At 42.7% G+C, this 18,007-nt stretch overlaps 1 protein-coding gene across 1 annotated transcript; it reads right to left on the bottom strand.

Annotated features, from left to right (window-relative positions):
- Nucleotides 1-8,971: 8,971 nt before the first annotated feature.
- LOC146975329 (mRNA decay activator protein ZFP36L1) lies at nt 8,972-13,281 on the bottom strand. The gene is made up of 2 exons (XM_085794741.1): nt 12,988-13,281; nt 8,972-12,042 (listed from the first exon to the last, which is right to left on the bottom strand). The coding sequence occupies exons 1-2, from the start codon at nt 13,039-13,041 to the stop codon at nt 10,771-10,773; spliced, it is 1,326 nt and encodes a 441-aa protein (XP_085650867.1). The 5' UTR covers nt 13,042-13,281; the 3' UTR covers nt 8,972-10,770.
- Between the last annotated feature and the right edge of the window lie 4,726 nt (nt 13,282-18,007).

The following is an 18,007-nucleotide window of genomic DNA, read 5'->3' as shown; positions in this document are numbered from 1 at the left end:
ACACAGTCTCACACTGAAGTTACACAGAAATTGAGGGTGCAAAACATGTTCAAAGTTAGATATATATCCAAGGTTGGTCAGTGCCACTCATGGTGCCATTAGCACTGTGGGGGAAAAAATGGCATCTATAATGCCTCACACACACATACACACACAGTAAAAGAGCCTATAACATAGTCAGTTAACAAAGAGCATAGCAACAACATGATCATGTAATTTTAAAATGCATTTTAAGATTAAAAAATGTCTTCAACCTCTTATGTTTTTACTGTTAATGTTAAGTTTAGTGTTGTAGTTTAGTAGTAGTGTCAATTAATTATTAAAATTTAAATGATTTCTGCTAAAATTACTGTGTTGTTCTCTCTTGGCCCAATTTAACTGAACGGCTGGCCCATTTTACCTGAACCTTCATCGTACCTCGAGAGGGAATATCCCGATACTTTAACTCTCATAATTCCAAAATAATTATACTTTTTAATTTTTTTTTCACACAGAAACATTTAAGAGACCTATGTCGATTTTTAAAAATATCAATGGATTTCATGCATAGCGTTTTTGATGGTCTTATTAGTCGTTTACCAAAAAGTGGCCCATTTTACCTGACTTCACCCTATCAGTGCGAACCTTGCGCATGCGCGCTGGCAGCGGAAGAGCGGACAACAGACACTAAGAGCTAATGCTACAAACATGCTTGGAATGTGGACTTATTTAATTTTTTTCGGGACAATTACGCAATTTGGGGCTTCAGCACAAGACGGACATTACATACGAGCATCATGGAGGTATTTGGATGTTTTTTTGTGTGTGTTTTTTTACAAAGAGCTCTGGTGTCCCTTTGCAACCGTGGCATTGAAATGCACTGCTACGCCAAGACCCCCTGTAACTCAGAGAAGGGACGGTGGACTCTGAAAATTCTTCCAGCCCTTAGTCAACATGAGGGTGAGTAGATAATGAGCGAAATATCATTCTAGGGTGAACTATCCCTTTAACATAAATATTCCGCTTACTTCTGCTCTAAAGGGATAGTTCACTCAAAATTCAAATTTCACTCATTATCTACTCACCCTCATGTTGACTAAGAGCTGTGAGAATTTTCATAGTCCTCTGTTCCTTCTCTGAGTTACGGGGGGTCTCGGCATAGCAGTGCATTTCCATATAATGGTTGTCACTGGATACCAACTTTCTTCGTCCAAAAAGACACACCAAAAAACATCCAAATACCTCCATACTGCTCGTCTGTATTTCTCATGTCGGGGCTTCAATACAAGAGGGACATTACAGACGAGCAGTATGGAGGTATTTGGATGTTTTTTGGTGTGTCTTTTTGGACGAAGAAAGTTGGTATCCATTGACAACCATTATATGGACAAATACTGCTGCGCAGACCCCCCCGTAACTCAGAGAAGGCACGGAGGACTCTGAAAATTCTCACAGCTCTTAGTCGACATGAGGGTGAGTAGATAATGAGTGAAATTTGAATTTTGGGTGAACTATCCCTTTAATGACTTGTTTTGAACCGTGTCCTCTGGGCTGCTGGTCCAATCCCTTCTGGTGGAGTCTTCAAGAGTCATTTGGTTTGCAGTGTCACAGGTGTTTAGTGGTGTTTTTTTTTAAAATCACTTTCCCCTTTTTGTTAGCTCCTCACCACCTTGGTAAGCCACAGCCCTGTCTTTTTTTTTTTTAAATGTTGGACAGTTTTAAATTGAACTCTCTACATGCCTGTGCTATTCACAAACCTGTCTCTTTTATTCAGTCAGAGAGAAAGAAGGAAGGAAGGAAGGATGAAGGGAAAGAAAGAAGGAAGGAAGGAAGGAAGGAAGGAAGGAAGGCAGGAAGGACGAAGGGAAAGAAGGAAGGAAGGAAGGACAAGGGGAATGATGGGAGGAAAGAAGGAAGGGAAAAGGGAATTGGAAAGATAGATGGAGGGAGGGAACAGATTGGGTCAAAAAAGAAGGAAGAAGTGAGGATGAAGGGGAAGGAAGGGAGGGAGGCAAAAAGGATTGTGGAAAGATGGAAGGGAAAAGGGAAGGAAAGAAGGATAGAGGGAGGGAACAGACCAGGTCAACTGGATCAAAAGAGGAAGGAAGGAGAAGTAAGGACGAAGGGAAGGAAGGAAGGAAGGAGAAGTAAGGACGAAGGGAAGGAAGGAAGGAAGGAAGGAAAGAAGCAAGGGAAAAATGATTGTGGGGAGAAAGGAAGGATGGAGGAAGTGAACAGATTGGGTCAATTTAGTTCGGACGGTGTAAATGAACCCCCCCCCCCACACACACACACACACACACACACACACAAGGGAAGAGGAAGAGAAACATGTGTAATTCCTTGTAGCTCCCACTAGATGGCATCACCTCTCCTCAGCCCTTCTGTTTACCAGTTCTGCTGTGGCTCAGTGGGCAGAGTGGGTTGTCAACTAGTCTGACCCCCCACTCCACCAGTCCACGTGTTGGAGTATCCTTCCTTGGGCAAGATTGTTGAGTGAATGTGTGTGTGACTGATGCTTAATAGACAGAAAGCACAATATGTAGGTTTATAAGCACAGTTCACACACGAGATTGAAACTTTGTCTTCTAGAATCTGGGTTTTGTGTCAGCCTCAGATTTGAACATACAGTCAACTTGCTTTGAAGAAAAACAAACACGTAAATCCTGCAGGTCAGAAGGCTTGAATATAGATACAACATTTATATGAAGAGAATATAAATGTAAAGGAATATTCTATGAGATATAGACAAATCCTTACACTGTGCAAAAATGACTAGTTGGTTGTGCAACAGCAGCAGGAGGAGAATTCAGGATTGGGATTAAAAGTGTCAGAGCAGATGGAGGTGCATTCAGAGCCACTGACTCAGCTTCAGTTAATGAGACCAAGCCACAGTGTGTGATCCACAGTGAAGAAATTACTGTGACGAAAATTATTTCTTAAAGGGATAGTTCACCCAAAATTGAAATTTCACTCTATCTACTCCCCCTCATGTGGACTAAGGGCTGGGAAAAGTTTCAGAGTCCTCGGTGGCTTCTCTGAGTTACAGGGGGTCTCGGCGTAGCAGTGCATGTCCATATAACGGTTGCAAATGGATACCAACTGTCTTCGTAACAAAAAGACCAGGAAGAGGAGCTTCCGCTACAAACAAGCTGAAATTTCAATTTTGGGTGAACTATCCCTTTAATTAAACAGCTTTAGGGTCATTGTGATGGTTTAATAAATGGCTTAACTAGTTCCAGGGAGGATGGAGGCTCTCTGCCTTCCATGTGCATGTCACTTATTAGAAAACCAACCTTGTAAGATCAGAGCCTCCGCCCCAGTGTTCCAGCTCTCGTATCGGCGGCACCACCACGCAAACACGTGTTTATGACAGATTAAACTACACAAATATACACATGGTAACATCATATATGATATATAACGTTATCTAGCTCTCTATTGGTTGATTTCTCACTAGCTTTGTTGTAAACAAATGCACATGGCCAGGAGGAGGGTTAGCAAAACAGAGGAGAAGAGACCAGACTTACATAGTTCTTCTAAACCATTTGGTGCCAAAAGGGCATAAGTGCACTTACGCCCTTTTGGCACTGAGAAATGTTGTGGGTAAAGCCTGTGGATAGCAAATGCAAATGAGAGACACTACAGGTGAATAGGGGAACAAAAATTAACAGATATCACCATGAAACTTCCCAAGTTTATCACTGACATTAAGACAAATATTTTTTGTATTACAAGTTTTGTTAAAGCAGAAGTAAGTGGTCCGGTCGTTTTCGCTAATGCTGCGTTCCAGGCAGGCTTTTGAAATCGTAAATTACAGCTTCAAGTCACAACTTACGACTTTGTAGCGTTTCAGGCAACCCACTCGTGTTTTTCCGACCTGTTTTACCGGTGAAAGTCACTATAACGGCCACTCGTAACTTCCGACCGGTGAACTCGTACCAGATCGAACTGGTACCACTTCACGGTCAGAAAAATACGAGTTTCCTTGAACGCACCATAACAGTCCTCGTCGCTACGTCACCACATTCACGGCGTCCCTTGGCTGCACACACAGCCCTGCATGCCGTTCTCTCTCCTCATTGGATAAAAACTGTAGGATACGATAAATGTTTTCTCTTCGGCTCAGAGCAGAGCAGAGTGACTGACAGACCCGTGTTTCAGACCAAACACTCTATGTAAGTGATTGCTGTCGGAAGATATAACTATTTAAGACTTATATTAACACAAATATATCACTTACTTCTGCTTTAAATTGTATGTTTAAATATGTAAATGAGGCAATATCTAATGTAAGATGCGCTAATTTGCATATATTCTCTTTTTATCACTCTGTAAATGAGAAAATACTGTCACCAGCCCTAAAAAAAAATCTGATTTCGCCATGTTTTTAGGAATAAAATGTTGTATAAATGAGGCTGTGAATGATGTATCAACAACCCCCTCTGTAAAAACCTTCAGAATATAGACAGGAATAAAACTGGAAGGTTTGGTGTCTGTAAGTGCTGCTGAAGTGGAGATTTCTAGCTCAGAGTCTGAGGAAACCTTATTTTGAGAAAACGGCCTTTAATTGCCACTCCTATAAATTCTGTAATATTCGCCTATCCAAGGCGTACCCAAAGTAAATTGAATGCTGTTCTTGAACTGTTTGGAGAATATGGATGGGCTTGGTCTCTTTTGAAAGGTATCACTCTGAAGTTTTTCCCCAAACTGAAATAATCACTATAAGTGCTATTATCATTGAGTAATCTAAGTTGGAACACACTGAATTAGAATGTTTTTATTCTCGCCTGAATTTTTTTGTTGCAATCAGATGCCTGAAGATGAGTGTAGCTGATAATTTTAGCTGGAAAACACAATGGGACTACAGCATGAAGCCTTACCTGGCCCCAGTTCAAATTTGATAACAATCCTGCTAAAAATGAGTATTTTACACATGTTTTTCTAAGTGTATATCTAGGCGTTTTCCTAAAGTTGCCATTGAGAAACAATACATGCGCCAAAGTGCAGCTTTTGCAAAGTTACGCATGAAGATGGCAGTGCTGCCTTTTCCCAGGGACAGTGAATGCAGCACATCGTTCGTTTCGTAATCTCATTGGCTATTCAATGCTACAGTTTCCATCGGGATCGATTTCTATTGGCTGAAGCCATTCAGCGCTGTCGGAGGGGATGTTCCTCATACAGACACAGCCACTCATTCGCTATTGCAGGCGGCAGCCGGGGACAGGGAGCTTGTGATTGGTCGAGTCAATCGAAAGGTCAGAGGGCAGCGCCATTTTGTAAAGTGAAATAAACATTGTTTTCATGTAAACGCCGGATTTATGAGGAGAAATAAACGGATTTACTGGATATACAATGCGTAATTTCATAAGATGCAGCAGCGGGATGAGGCTATCTACCGGTACAACCGTGTGTTTTGGACTAAATACTTTACTGGATTGGATTTACTGGACTTTTCTGAATGTAACGACACCAAGTTTGTGGGGAAACCCTGTGATCCTGAGCCTGCCCTGACACAAATCGTGAGTTATATCGGCTTTTTACGAACTTTGTTAGCATGTTTATAGTCTGATTCGAGTGTTGCTGTGATGATTATATTTAGGAATGGTCGGCATATCCTTAATCACAAGAGTTCTAGCTTTCCAACGATATGTGGCATGACTATTTCAAGTGACTGGTGACATCCTCTATGACACCTCCCTGTTTAAAACCCCCCCGGGGGCCCGCCGGCGGGCCGTCGGAATGGCAACGGGTTAAAGACTTGGACTGTAAAATGACATAGGTTGTTCATGTAAACCGTACTTTTACGATTGGATAGATACAGATACAACAATTTTTGGAGCCTACATTATTGTTCAGGGGAGAGAGCTTTACAATAATACCTGACATGAGCTGGGTCAGATAACAACAGCACAATGTCACAGTAGCTGATAACTTTTGGTGAATTTAGGAGAAATCTACTGATGACAGAGGACAAAATGCAGTAAAATAACCACCTTAATGTGGATTTTCTACCATTTCTTTTGACTTTTCAGAAAGAATACATGTTCAGGAAGAAAAATAGATAAATAATAAAAAATCTCAAAATTGATCAGTGCATGAAAAAACTGTGTTTTTGCCTGTAGTGTCTCGCCTTTATCCCTAGGAGGGAAATTCAGATCGTCCGGCAGCTTACGTAACAATGATATGATAGAAATGATATAAAAGTAAAGGTGTATACCCAAACAAAAGGCATTGTGCATTTTGATGGCAGCAGGAATGAAGGATTTCCTGAATCCATGTTGTGCAGGTCAGGGAGATGAGCCTGTTACTGCGGCTGCTCCTCTGACCTGTGTAGAGGGTGTGTGTGTGTGTGTGTGTGTATACTATATGATATAGAATTGTTGGGATGTAGATGGCTTGTTGGTGTGTTGGTCTGCCACTCTGAGTGGAAGTCTTGTAATTGTCTGGGATCAAACACTGACATCCTCTCTCATTGAAGTTGAGGACACTGTGCTCATGCTCTGCTTTGAATTACAGCTCAGGACACAGAACAGTTGAGTTAAAGGGATAGTTCAACATTTTGGCAAATTGGCCCATTGCCATAATCCCTATGGTCATAGCAGTAGGTTTGTTATCTTTAATTGTCGGTGCAAGCTATTTTTAGAACGGCGGAGCAGAGCCGTGAGCTGCTCAGAGCTATGCTAGAGAGCGTTGTGGAGTTGTTGGATTGTGTATTTGATGAGTTTGATGAGGGAAACCAAGAAATCCCATGAGCCTCCGTAGCGTAGCTCTGAGCAGCTCACGGCTCTGCTCCGCCGTTCTAAAAATAGCTTGCACCGACAATTAAAGGTAACAAACCTATAACTATGGCAATGGGCCAATTTGCCAAAATGTTGAACTATCCCTTTAACACCTTAGAACCACGACTGGCTGAGTGTAAGGCAGGGCCAACTTTAACTTCAGCAACTCTGCTGTCTTATTGGTAGAGTATTTAAAGACATTTGTGTCAGAGAGACACATGCAGAGCCATTTATCCAGACTTTGCCCTAACCCCGTCCATTCCCCTCTGAGATACGCGTTAACCATTAATTCTTCTTTTTCACTCCCCTCTCTGTTAGCCCTGCGCAGACCCCTTCCTGCTGTTGAATTCTCCCAAATCACTTTATTCACCCATACACACACACAGGGAGGCAGCCCCTCCCCCCTCTCTCCCAGGCTGATTCCAGTCCATTCCCATTGAGCTGCATTAGCATACAGATGTTAGACTGAAAAGGGAAAGCAGTAAAATACAAAGGGCCTGCATGATGAGGAGGAGGAGGAGGGGAGGGAAGGAGGGGTCGAGGGGCTGCACAGGGATGGCCCTTGGCTTTTTAAGGTCTTACAGATACACACACACACACACACACACACACACAGAGCACCATGGGTGTTGAATGGTAAATAGCCATTGGGGGTTGTGGGAGTCTCCTGCTTCACTGATATTCATTCACTGGAGGGAAATCCTCAGCCTGCACCCAAGGCTGAATGCCAACACACACACACACACACACACACATGGAGGGGGAGGACCTCAACTTCTGCTCCACTTTGTGTGAATAGATGGAAATCAGTCACAAGTATCTCTGTGAGCCATTGTGTACGGGGAAGTCTTTGTTTGAGCATCTGTTGCCCAAACATTCTCCTCAGTGTCACTCACTCTAAATTGGTCTGTTCAGACGAGCTGCAACAAAATTCACACAACATACACATAAACACACACAGGGAGAGGGGAGGGCTGGGAGATTCCCTCGACGCAAGCAAGAGGGAGAGTTCATCTTTGTTCTTTTTGTATGTCAGTGCGACATAGATGATTGTAAAGGCCCAACCAGAGTGGTAGCATTTCAAGAGAAAACTCTGGGAGGGCTCCTGTGAAATCCTGGGAAGACTTCACTAAATGTGTCCCCTGTGACTCTGTGTGTTATTCCTTCAGTTCTGTCATCCTAATTAAAAGTGGAGTTGTAGCCATAATTGGGAAAACAAAGCAGATCTACATCAGTCATTGCAGTAACAATCTAAACCAGACTACACTCTTAGAAATAAGGGTTCTTCTACAGGTTCTGAGGTTCTACCTGGAAGCATTTGCTTCTGAAAACCCCTTTCTTGAAGAAAGGGTTTTTCAAGGGTTCTTGGTATTTGAATTTTTTTTGAATGTTTTATTTTTGCAAAAAGTTAAAAGAATACAACATAAAACATGATAGGTAACAATAGGACAGTGCAGGGAGAGGCAAAAAGCCACAATGGGCTTATTTTTAAGCCTCCACCTTATATTACAGTTTAATGTAAGAAAACACAAAATAACATGAAAAAATAAAAAACAAAAACAAAAAAAACTAATGGTTAAAGGGTAAAAAAACTAAGGGTTCCAGTAAGAACCATTTTGATCCAGAGAACCCTTTAAAAACCATATCCTGAAGAAAGGGCTTTTCGGTGGTTCTTGGTAACTCTAAAGGTTCCAGATTCCAACCTTTATAAAAGGTTCTAGCAGGAGCCAAAAAGGGTTCTCCTATGAGGACAAGCCAAATAACCTTATGTGGTTCTACATAGCACTTTTATTTCTAAGAGTGTAGAATCCATGAGTAATGACAGGAATAAAACTTTACCTAAACCTCTGTTGCTTTTCAGTCCCCTTGTATACAAGATATTTTTGTCAGTATGAAATATAAAGACATTTTGCTCTGCAGAACATTCAGTTGCCTTTAACAGCTATTCTCACTGAGCTATTAGGGTTGGAGTTTAAGAGTGACAGTTCAGTTCCTTCATATACACGGAGTTAAAATTTAAGAAGTTCAGTATCAGACTTAAACAATTCACTGTTCATGATTTTGTACATCTATATTTAAGTTCTATTTTCATCATGTTGAATTCAGGTTTTGACCCAAAGTAAAAGTTCAAATCAGAAATGTTACAACATCAGACTTTATGTGTGTCTCTACATAACTGATACAAAAGTGTAATGAGATCCACGGCCAGGGAACTTATTTCTCAAAAACTTTTATTTTGAAATAAAGATGAACAAATATATTAAGATAAAGAGCTAGGATATCAACATAACCCATGGAATGTAACAATAAATGCATTTAAATTATGTAAAACAAAACAAAAAAAACACAATTTGAAACAACACAATATAGGTTTTGCTTTGATAAACAAAATAAATAAGACTTTAAGTTAACAAAAGTTACAAAAACGTCTCGCCGTTGAGTCGAGCTAACGACGAGCTGTGACAACAACACACGTCTTCTGGACTCGTCAGGGCAAGTTGACTTGATTTCACCACGAAAACAAACATTTGCCTGATTTCATTTGAACTCGTTTGATTTCCCCTGCTAGCTTAGCGTGCACCGTCACCCGGGCAACCCTGATAGCTAAAATCAACCACAAACAAAGGTCACCTTTTCACCTTGTGCGTTGACACCATAGGAGAAGAATAGAGCACACTGGATTTTTTTTAAAACAAGTAGGAGCTTCGCATACAAAGAACACAATGCAGCACTGCAGGAGTCCTGAAGGACACTCAGATTAGTCGCACACGTGGGATGAAATGCTGACACTGGTTGTAGGTCTGCTGCTCCAAAACTGATGGTCATTAAACACTCTGCTGAGGCCGGTGAAGCCATTCCTTCACCGCCGCTCTGCTTTCTATATGAATGGCTGTAGTTAACAAATGGAAAAGGACAGAAGGACAGAGGACAGAAACCTCTGTCCAGCTGTTTCCTGGTCTGAGACCTCAGGGAGTCTTGAGTTCTGCCAGGTCTATTAGCCAATAAGGCAACATACACTGTACATACATATAGAAAGTTCATCGAGCCTTCTTAAAGCTACTGAATGGTGTAAACCAAGCAGATGGACAACATGAATGCATAAGTAAAGCATAATTTCTCCGGCGTCATAATAATAAAAAAAATACATAAACACAATCAGAAACAGTAAATCATACAAAATGTGATAAATAAGTCTGAAAAAAGTGTTAGGCAACAATAACAACACTGTATATTAGCTGTCATGGCTAAAGGCTAGGCTAACAGTACTAGCAGGTTAGGGGAACTACTACGTAAGATCAACTTTGGTAACTAGAGAGTCAGTGGGTTGTCTACATGTGTGCTATTTGTCACAGCTAAGGCAGTGGAGCTGAATCTCTGCCAGGAAGTTCAAATAGCTGACAACTACAATCAAGAGGCCCCCCAGCCAAACAACTGACCCATTCACCAGCCAGTCACAGCCTCAGTTTGGAATCCTTGCACTCATGGGCTCCATCCAGCTGCTGAGCCCTAAGTACCACACAAGTGCTGCAACTGTTTGTAGAATGAGATCTGTGGCAGAGGAAACGGCGCAGCAGTCATACAGCACTTATCTTTAAATCCTTCTTACATCAGGGTACAGGAAGTTCTCACACAGAACTCCAACACAGCACCAGGACAAATGCTGAGCTACATGAAGTACCCTTTACAATTGGGTATATAACAGTATACAGCAGTAACAGTGGTATAAAAAAAAACAAGCTTGAAAAAATAACAATCAAACCACGAACAAAAAGTCAGCTAAAACTGGACGAACACTGAGCAGCGCTACAGCTGCTTGGATGAGAAATGCAATATGCACAAAGTTAGGTACGTTTACCCGGCTGCATTCAGGAGGAACTGGACACCTCATGTTCCAACTCTTTGTGACTTGTATTTTTATTCATTGTCCTGGTCACACAGAGTTAAAACAAACAGACCGTCTAGTCAATTCCTGACAAATTCAGCCCAATAGTAAAACCTACTGCCTGCCCTACTCGTCTGAAACAGACAGGCGGCTGAAGATGGGCAGCCGCCTGCCCTCGAAGCTGGGCGACTCGGTGCCGCTGGACGAGGAGCTGAGGGAGCAGGAGGAGGTGTAGCCCTCCTCGGAGAGGGAGTCGGCCGAGGAGCAGCGCTGCAGGCCGGGGAGGCCGCTCAGGGAGACAGGCAGCTGCTGTGGGATCTGGTAAGGCAGGTTCGGCTTTTTGGAGGTGAAATTTGCGGTGGGGCACTTGGTGCTGCTGATGGAATCGGTCACGGCGTAGAAGCGCAGGGCTGAATCGCCGCCGTCGCCCGCCAGGTCGGGGATGCTGCTGGAGAAGGGGTAGTGGCAGTGCTTCAGCGCTCCGGGCTCGGGGAAGAGAGGGGAGAGGAGCTCCGGGCTCCCCGTGGAGGAGGACGGAGATGGGGAGACGGAGGAGGCTCGGGCGAAGAGGAGGGAGGACGGCTGCGACGACTCCACTGTTTGGAAGGCCTGTGGCGAGGAGAAGCCCGCGAAGCTGAGGCTGTGGCGCAGCAGAGGAGGCCTCGCGCTCGGCTTCTGCGGAGGTCCGGCCAGCTCGTCGGCGTTGTGGATGAAGTGGCAGCGGGCGCCGTACGGGCAGAAGCCGATGGTGTGGAAGGTGCGGCAGGGCTCGGTCTTGTACTTGGGGTGCCGGCTCAGGCCTCGCATCTCGTCCATACCGTGGGCGAACTGGCACTTGGCGCCGTACTTGCAGGTGCCGCTTTCCTCGTAGGTGCGGCAGAGTTCCGTCTTGTATCTGGTGGAGATGTGAGGCGAGGGGGCAAGGGCAAGAGCAGGGGCAAGGGCAAGGGCGGGGGTTCTGGAGGAGGCGGAGGAAGAGGGGGAAATAGCGGAGGACAGTGAGGTGTTGCTGAGGCACAGGCCCGGCGGAGGGAGCAGGACAGTTGGGGACACATTAGCCATTTTGTTGCCGCCGTTGTTGCCCTCGATCATGCTGACCGAGCGGTCCACGTGGAAGGGGATGTGGCTGAGCGAGGAGCGGGGAAGCTCCCGGCTCCACTGCTGGTTGGAGGCCACGTTCAGTCCCCAGCAGGCCGACTCTGTCACCTCACAGCTGCCGCTGCTGCTGCTGCTGCTGCCGCTGCTGTTGAACTTGGAATTGGGGAGGGTGACGGGGCAGAGGGAATGGCGGCGCTGGAAGCCCAGGACTCTCTGAGCCTGCTGCTGCTGCTGCTGCTGCTGCCGGTGCTGCTGGGAGCAGGCAGACGAGCCATCTGTTGTCTCCAGGCCACGGAAATTCTGTCACACAAAAGGAGAATGGAGATGTGAGCTCACTGCATTCATCAAGCACCCCATGATCAATCAAGAGGAGATTTCTACATTTAAAACAGGACAGGAGCAGAAACATGGATTTGGAAGTTTGAACAATGCACTGCAAAAACTCAAAATCTTTCCAAGAATATTTGTCATATTTCTTGTCAAAATGTCTAATTTCTAGTCTAATCTCTTCCCACTTAAAATGACTCATCACCTAAAAATTTACTTGTTTTTAGATAATTATCACTTGTTTCAAACTAATTTCCACTTGAAATAAGCAGAAATCTGCCAGTGAAAGCAAGTTTTTTTGTGCTTGTAATAAGAAAGAATAACTTTTTTCTACTTATTTCAAGTAAAAATATGCTTGAAAGAAGTAAAAAGCATCTAAAAACAAGCTACTTTTTAATGTGTTGAGTCTTATTTTAAGTCGAATGAGATTTGTTTTGACTAGAAATAAGACAAATATTCTTGGTAAGATTTTGAGTTTTTGCAGTGTTCATTTGAAGTGCGTAAGAGGAGAAACACAGGCTACATCAGTATAGCTTCACACAGACACTTGTGCACACACATGCACGCACACTAATAAATAAAGTGTAAGTTGAGAAAGGAACGAAATAGATTGCACTCGATGGGAGACTGCAAGTTCGCTCCTGAGGTAAGAGGTTGCAGCTGTTTGTAAAGTTTTTGTACTTAACAAAAGACAATGAAAACAGAAACTGTGCCACAGTTCCACTCTTGACAAAAACTCCACTGCTAACTTATTGTTTGAGCCTTAAACCAAAAGCTACAGCAAAGACGATCTCACTGCAATTATGAATATCTCCTTGAATGAATTTGCAAAGAACGCTGTAACTGAAACACTGAATGCTCTAGCTTCTCAGTATCCCAGAGGCATGTTTGCAAATCTGTAAACATTTAAAAACACACCTTGCAGAACTCCTCATCCAGTTCCAGAAAAGGTGTTAGGAAGTTGGAGGGCATGGTTCACTCTCCCGTCCGTGCAGAATGCAGAGCTGGACGTCTGATCCCACAGCAGAGAGAAGACTGGAGAGGGGAAAAAAGAAAGGTCCTGGGTCCAAGGAGAGTGAAGAGTTGTGTTTGGGACGCTGAGACAGCAGTGAAGAAGTTCAGAGGCCTGTAGAATCCCTCTGATGGTTGGTTTTAGGTGGTCGGAGAAAGAGAAGCTGCTCCGGGAGTTGGGAGAGAGGACAAGAAGTAGCCAGCTCCGTTGGGTGAAAGATCAGCGTGACTCCAGGGGGAACATTTCTGGACCATCTGCTGGAATCTGTTTAAATAGTTGGGGGAAACCCACCCACCAACCCCCCGCCTGTGTGTGTGTGTGTGTGTGTGTGTGTGTGTGTGTGTGTGTGTGTGTGTGTGTGTGTGTGTGTGTGTGTGTGTGTGTGTGTGTGTGTGTGTGAGTGTGTGTGAGTGTGTGTGTGTGTATTTGGGGAATAAGGGAGGGGTCCTGCATTGTAACGGTGTGCTAGGGGGCAGGGTGGGCACAGAGAAAGGAGGAGGGAGCTGAATGAAGCTACTTTTCAACCCATTCATTACCAAATCCTTAAAGAAGCATTCTTCTTTTTTTTAACAGGCCGTCCCCTCACTGTGTGAGTGAACAGGCGAGATGGCACTTCTACCTCACAGCAGTTAGCTTCATGTTCAGTCATCATATAGCCTACAACATGTGTGCTTGAAAAAAACTGGGGAGACAAGTTCCAATATTCCTTTAACTGAGAACTGTTGTCCAATGTATATTCATCAAAATAAAGTTTGGTCATGTGGAGTCCTAACTTTATACTGAGTAACATCATCAGCAGGAAAACACCATCACAGCCTTAGCAAAAAGTAGTTTATTAAAGTGTACTACAAGTCAGGGCCGTTGCTAGGGGGGGGCTTGGTCTTGATTCTGTGGCGCTGCATATGGGAAACAATAGGTGTGTGTTTGTGTAAAATGAACGCTTGTGTTTCATTCTATAAACTACTGAGAACAATTTCTCCCAAAAATTACAACTGGTCAAAATAACAAAAAAAGATGCAGTGTTTTCAGACCTCAAATAACGCAGTTGATAATCATTTTTAAACAGACCATGATTTAATTTAGGAAGAGTTCAGTACTGATGCATATGTTATAGTTCTAAGATTTTCTATTAAAATAAAGTCAATAATGACATTTTTTGTGTTCTCTTTTTATTTGGAAAAGTACCGAAAAGTATCGAAAAGTATCGAAAAACATTTTGGTACCGATACCGGTACCAAAATGTTGTTATCGTGACAACACTAGTCCCCACCACTTTTTGTCAAGAACAGTTTTGTCCCCACCACTAAATTAACTTAACATTATCCTAACGAAGAATGACGAAAAAACGTTGATAAACTATGACAAAATAGGCAGCCGAAACAGTGTGCACGGCGCAGAGCTTCTGCCAGAGCGAACTCGCAACAATGTAACTTCGATTAAAGAGTTCTCACAGCCCAGAGCGGCGCGCTGCGCGCGTCCTCGCAGCCGCTTGGCTGGTTACACAGGGAGCTGCTTCTCTCTCTCCGCGCTGGTAAAACATCGACTCCACTCGTCTGTACTCGGTTTTCCACACACACAGGTCTGTCTCTAGCTCTGTATGTATGGATGTGTATGCGTGTCTCGTGTGCAGACGCAACTGACAAATATTTATAGACGGACAAGCAACAACTTCATTACCGGTAATCATCATTTTATTTGAAAATTGACCGGATTCTCTCGCCTTTTCTGTGCCCGACTTCCTGTTTGGTACGATCCGTCTATCCAACTTGACAACGGCGCTCACGGCTCGCGTGAAAAATAGAACAGACGCCGAGCTGGAGCGCTGCAGCGCGCGAGCCTCCACGCGGGGTCGATTGTACCGGATGAGACAGCACCCGATATATGCTTAATGTTTGGGTGCAAAGTCACTGTTAACAAAATCAACATCTAATCTGTCCCTTCAAAATAAAGTTTGTAACGTGTCTGTTTGGAGCAGCTGCTGACAGTGACAGTTCCTCATCACTAAACCTGAGCCATCATCCGATCCTTCCTCACGTCGTGACGACGGGACAAAGTCTTTTTGAACATATATTGTAGCCTATATTCTGTGTTTTTCCTCTCTATAACAGTCTCGTTTCAGTTTTTGCCGGTTGGCAATCATCTGGTGCACCCGCTGTTTCTCTGTTTCTCACTCACTCTCGATGCGCATAGATGTTATAAAAAAATAAAAAGGAAAAAACACAGATGCGCAAATTGAAATGACCTACTGTACCTAGTGTAGTCTAACAATTCAATGACCACAGCTGATCACCAGCTTGTCATGCTCCACCTGTCACGTCTAGTCTAAACACAACTACGGGCTTCTTCTTCTTTTTTTTTTTTTTTGCTGCGGTCCAGCGGAGAATTAAAAAAAAAAAAAAAAAAATGCTCGTGAGTCCAGTCGCATCGGGTCCAGGGTCCAGGCTTAAAAAACTGGTCGGACCTGGTCGTTTATTCATTTATTTGCTCAAACTTGGAGCCAGAGCCGGTATTGAGAACGGTAGTCTATGACGGTCTGGGAAACGGTGTCAGGTGCGGTGCGGGGGGGGGCGTATGGTCATTGTCCCCACCACTTTTCAAAGTAAACTGACGCCCTTGTGCAGCATTACATATGAGTATTACACTGCAAAAACTCAAAATCTTACCAAGAATATTTGTCTTATTTGTAGTTAAAGGACAATTCCAGGCGAATTCAACTCAGGGGTGTATTTTCATATAATATTAGGTCTAAAAGAATGAATCTGAAGATTTTCAGTTTAATCGCTCCTGTTTTGCGGTAGTTGCGTCTGTCCCCGCATCGCCACGGCAGCAATGAATGGGAGTGGATGTAAGTTCCGCTGTTTAGGCTGTTTACATCCCTCAAAGCCGCAATTTTTTTCCACAGACAGCATCAGATGGCTACTCAAACATGCACCGAGAAGTTTATTTACTTCAAGCAAGCCGACATGTTTGTAAAACTAGATCTAATTCAAAGTCTCCCGGAGTCTCGCGCGAGACCCAGTTGCCGTGCTCGGTGTGTTCAGGTGCAGTGGGAAAAGCTACCGTTTGTGTCATAAACACAGGAATATCAACTCTTTACTTGCTTCAAGTAAAAAAAACTTCTCGGCGCATCTTTGAGTAGCCATCTGACGCTGTCTGTGGAAAAAAATGTACACTTCAAGCAAGTAAAGAGTTGATATTCCTGTGTTTATGACACAAGCGGTAGCTCCCACTGCACCTGAACACACCAGCACTGCAACTTCGGTCTCGCGCGAGACTCCGGGAGACTTTGAATTAGATCTAGTTTTACAAACATGTCGGCTTGCTTGAAGTAAATAAACTTCTCGGTGCATGTTTGAGTAGCCATCTGATGCTGTCTGTGGAAAAAAATTGCGGCTTTGAGGGCTGGAAACAGCCTAAACAGCGGAACTTACATCCACTCCCATTCATTGCTGCCGTGGCGATGCGCGGACAGACGCAACTACCGCAAAACAGGAGCAATTAAACTGAAAATCTTCAGAGTCATCCTTTTAGACCTAAAATGATATGAAAATACACCCCTGAGTTGAATTCGCCTGGAATTGTCCTTTAAAATGTCATTTCTAGTAAAAACAAATCTAATGCTAAAAATAAGACTCATCACATTAAAAAGTAGCTTTTTTTTAAAGACACTTTTTACTTTTTTCAAGCATATTTCCACTTTAAATAAGTAGAAAAATCTGATAGTGAGTCAAATTTTTCTTTCTTATTACAAGCACAAAAAACTTGCTTTCACTGGCAGATTTTTCTACTTATTTCAAGTGAAAATTAGTTTGAAACAAGTGAAAACTGTCTAAATACAAGTTAATTTTTAGGTGATGAGTCTTATTTTAAGTGGGAAGAGATTAGTTTTGACTAAAATTTGAGACATTTTGACTACTGTGTTTTTTGTGGGCCCTACTGGGCGCTGGGCCCCTAGAATTATCATCACCTTTCTCCCTTATACAACGGCCCTGCTACAAGTATACTCATTGTATACTAAAACTGAGCCAGTATACTTGGAAGTGTACTTTTTATAAACTATATTTTATATACTTTTCTTAAGTATATAAAATAAAGTATAAAGTATACTTGGTTTATACTGAGAAGAATAGTCTAACTAAGTACATTCATACTTAGACTTACACTTATACTTTAATACTATGCTTTTTTTTTTTTTTTTTTTACATCTCTCTGCCACAAAGTATGTCTTAAGATATACTACGTATTAGTACTTTGTAGCAGAAAGAAGTAAAAAGTATACTAAAGCTGTAGTATGAAGTGTAAGTTTCTAAGGTCCCTGGTTATGTGTTTTTTGTTCCGGTCTTGCGGCAAAGCATCGGCGTTAATTAAACGATGCCAAATGGTCACGTGACGCATCGCGATGCATCGCCACATCGATGAATTGCACCCACCCCTAATACTTAGTACACTAGTAGTATATAGATGAGTGTACTTGTTGTATACTTGAAAGTGTACTTTTGTAAACTTCAAATGACCTACAAAGTATACTTTTACACTGCAAAAACTCAAAATCTTACCAAGAATATTTGTCTTATTTCTAGTCAAAACAAATCTCATTATAGGCTACCTAAAATAAGTATATTTATACATATACATACATAGTTGTACATAAAGTAACTTGTTTTAAGACACTTTTTACTTAATTCAAGCCTATTTTTACTTGAAATAAGTAGAAAAATCTGACAGTGGAGCAAGTTTTTCTTTCTTATTACCAGCACAAAAAAAACTTGCTTTCACTGGCAGATTTTTCTATTTATTTCACGTGAAAATTTGTTTGAAACAAATGGAAATGATCTAAAAACAAGAAACTTTTTAGGTTATGAGTCTTATTTTAAGTGGAAAGAGATTAGTTTTGACTGGAAATGAGACATTTTGACAAGAAATAAG

Source organism: Trachurus japonicus, chromosome 13 (assembly GCF_045865225.1).
Source record: "Trachurus japonicus isolate A0001 chromosome 13, Traja_1.0".
In the NCBI taxonomy this organism is placed as follows: domain Eukaryota; kingdom Metazoa; phylum Chordata; class Actinopteri; order Carangiformes; family Carangidae; genus Trachurus; species Trachurus japonicus.
The sequence above is the reverse complement of the archived record's forward strand: the minus strand, read 5'-3'. Positions and strand labels throughout refer to the sequence as shown.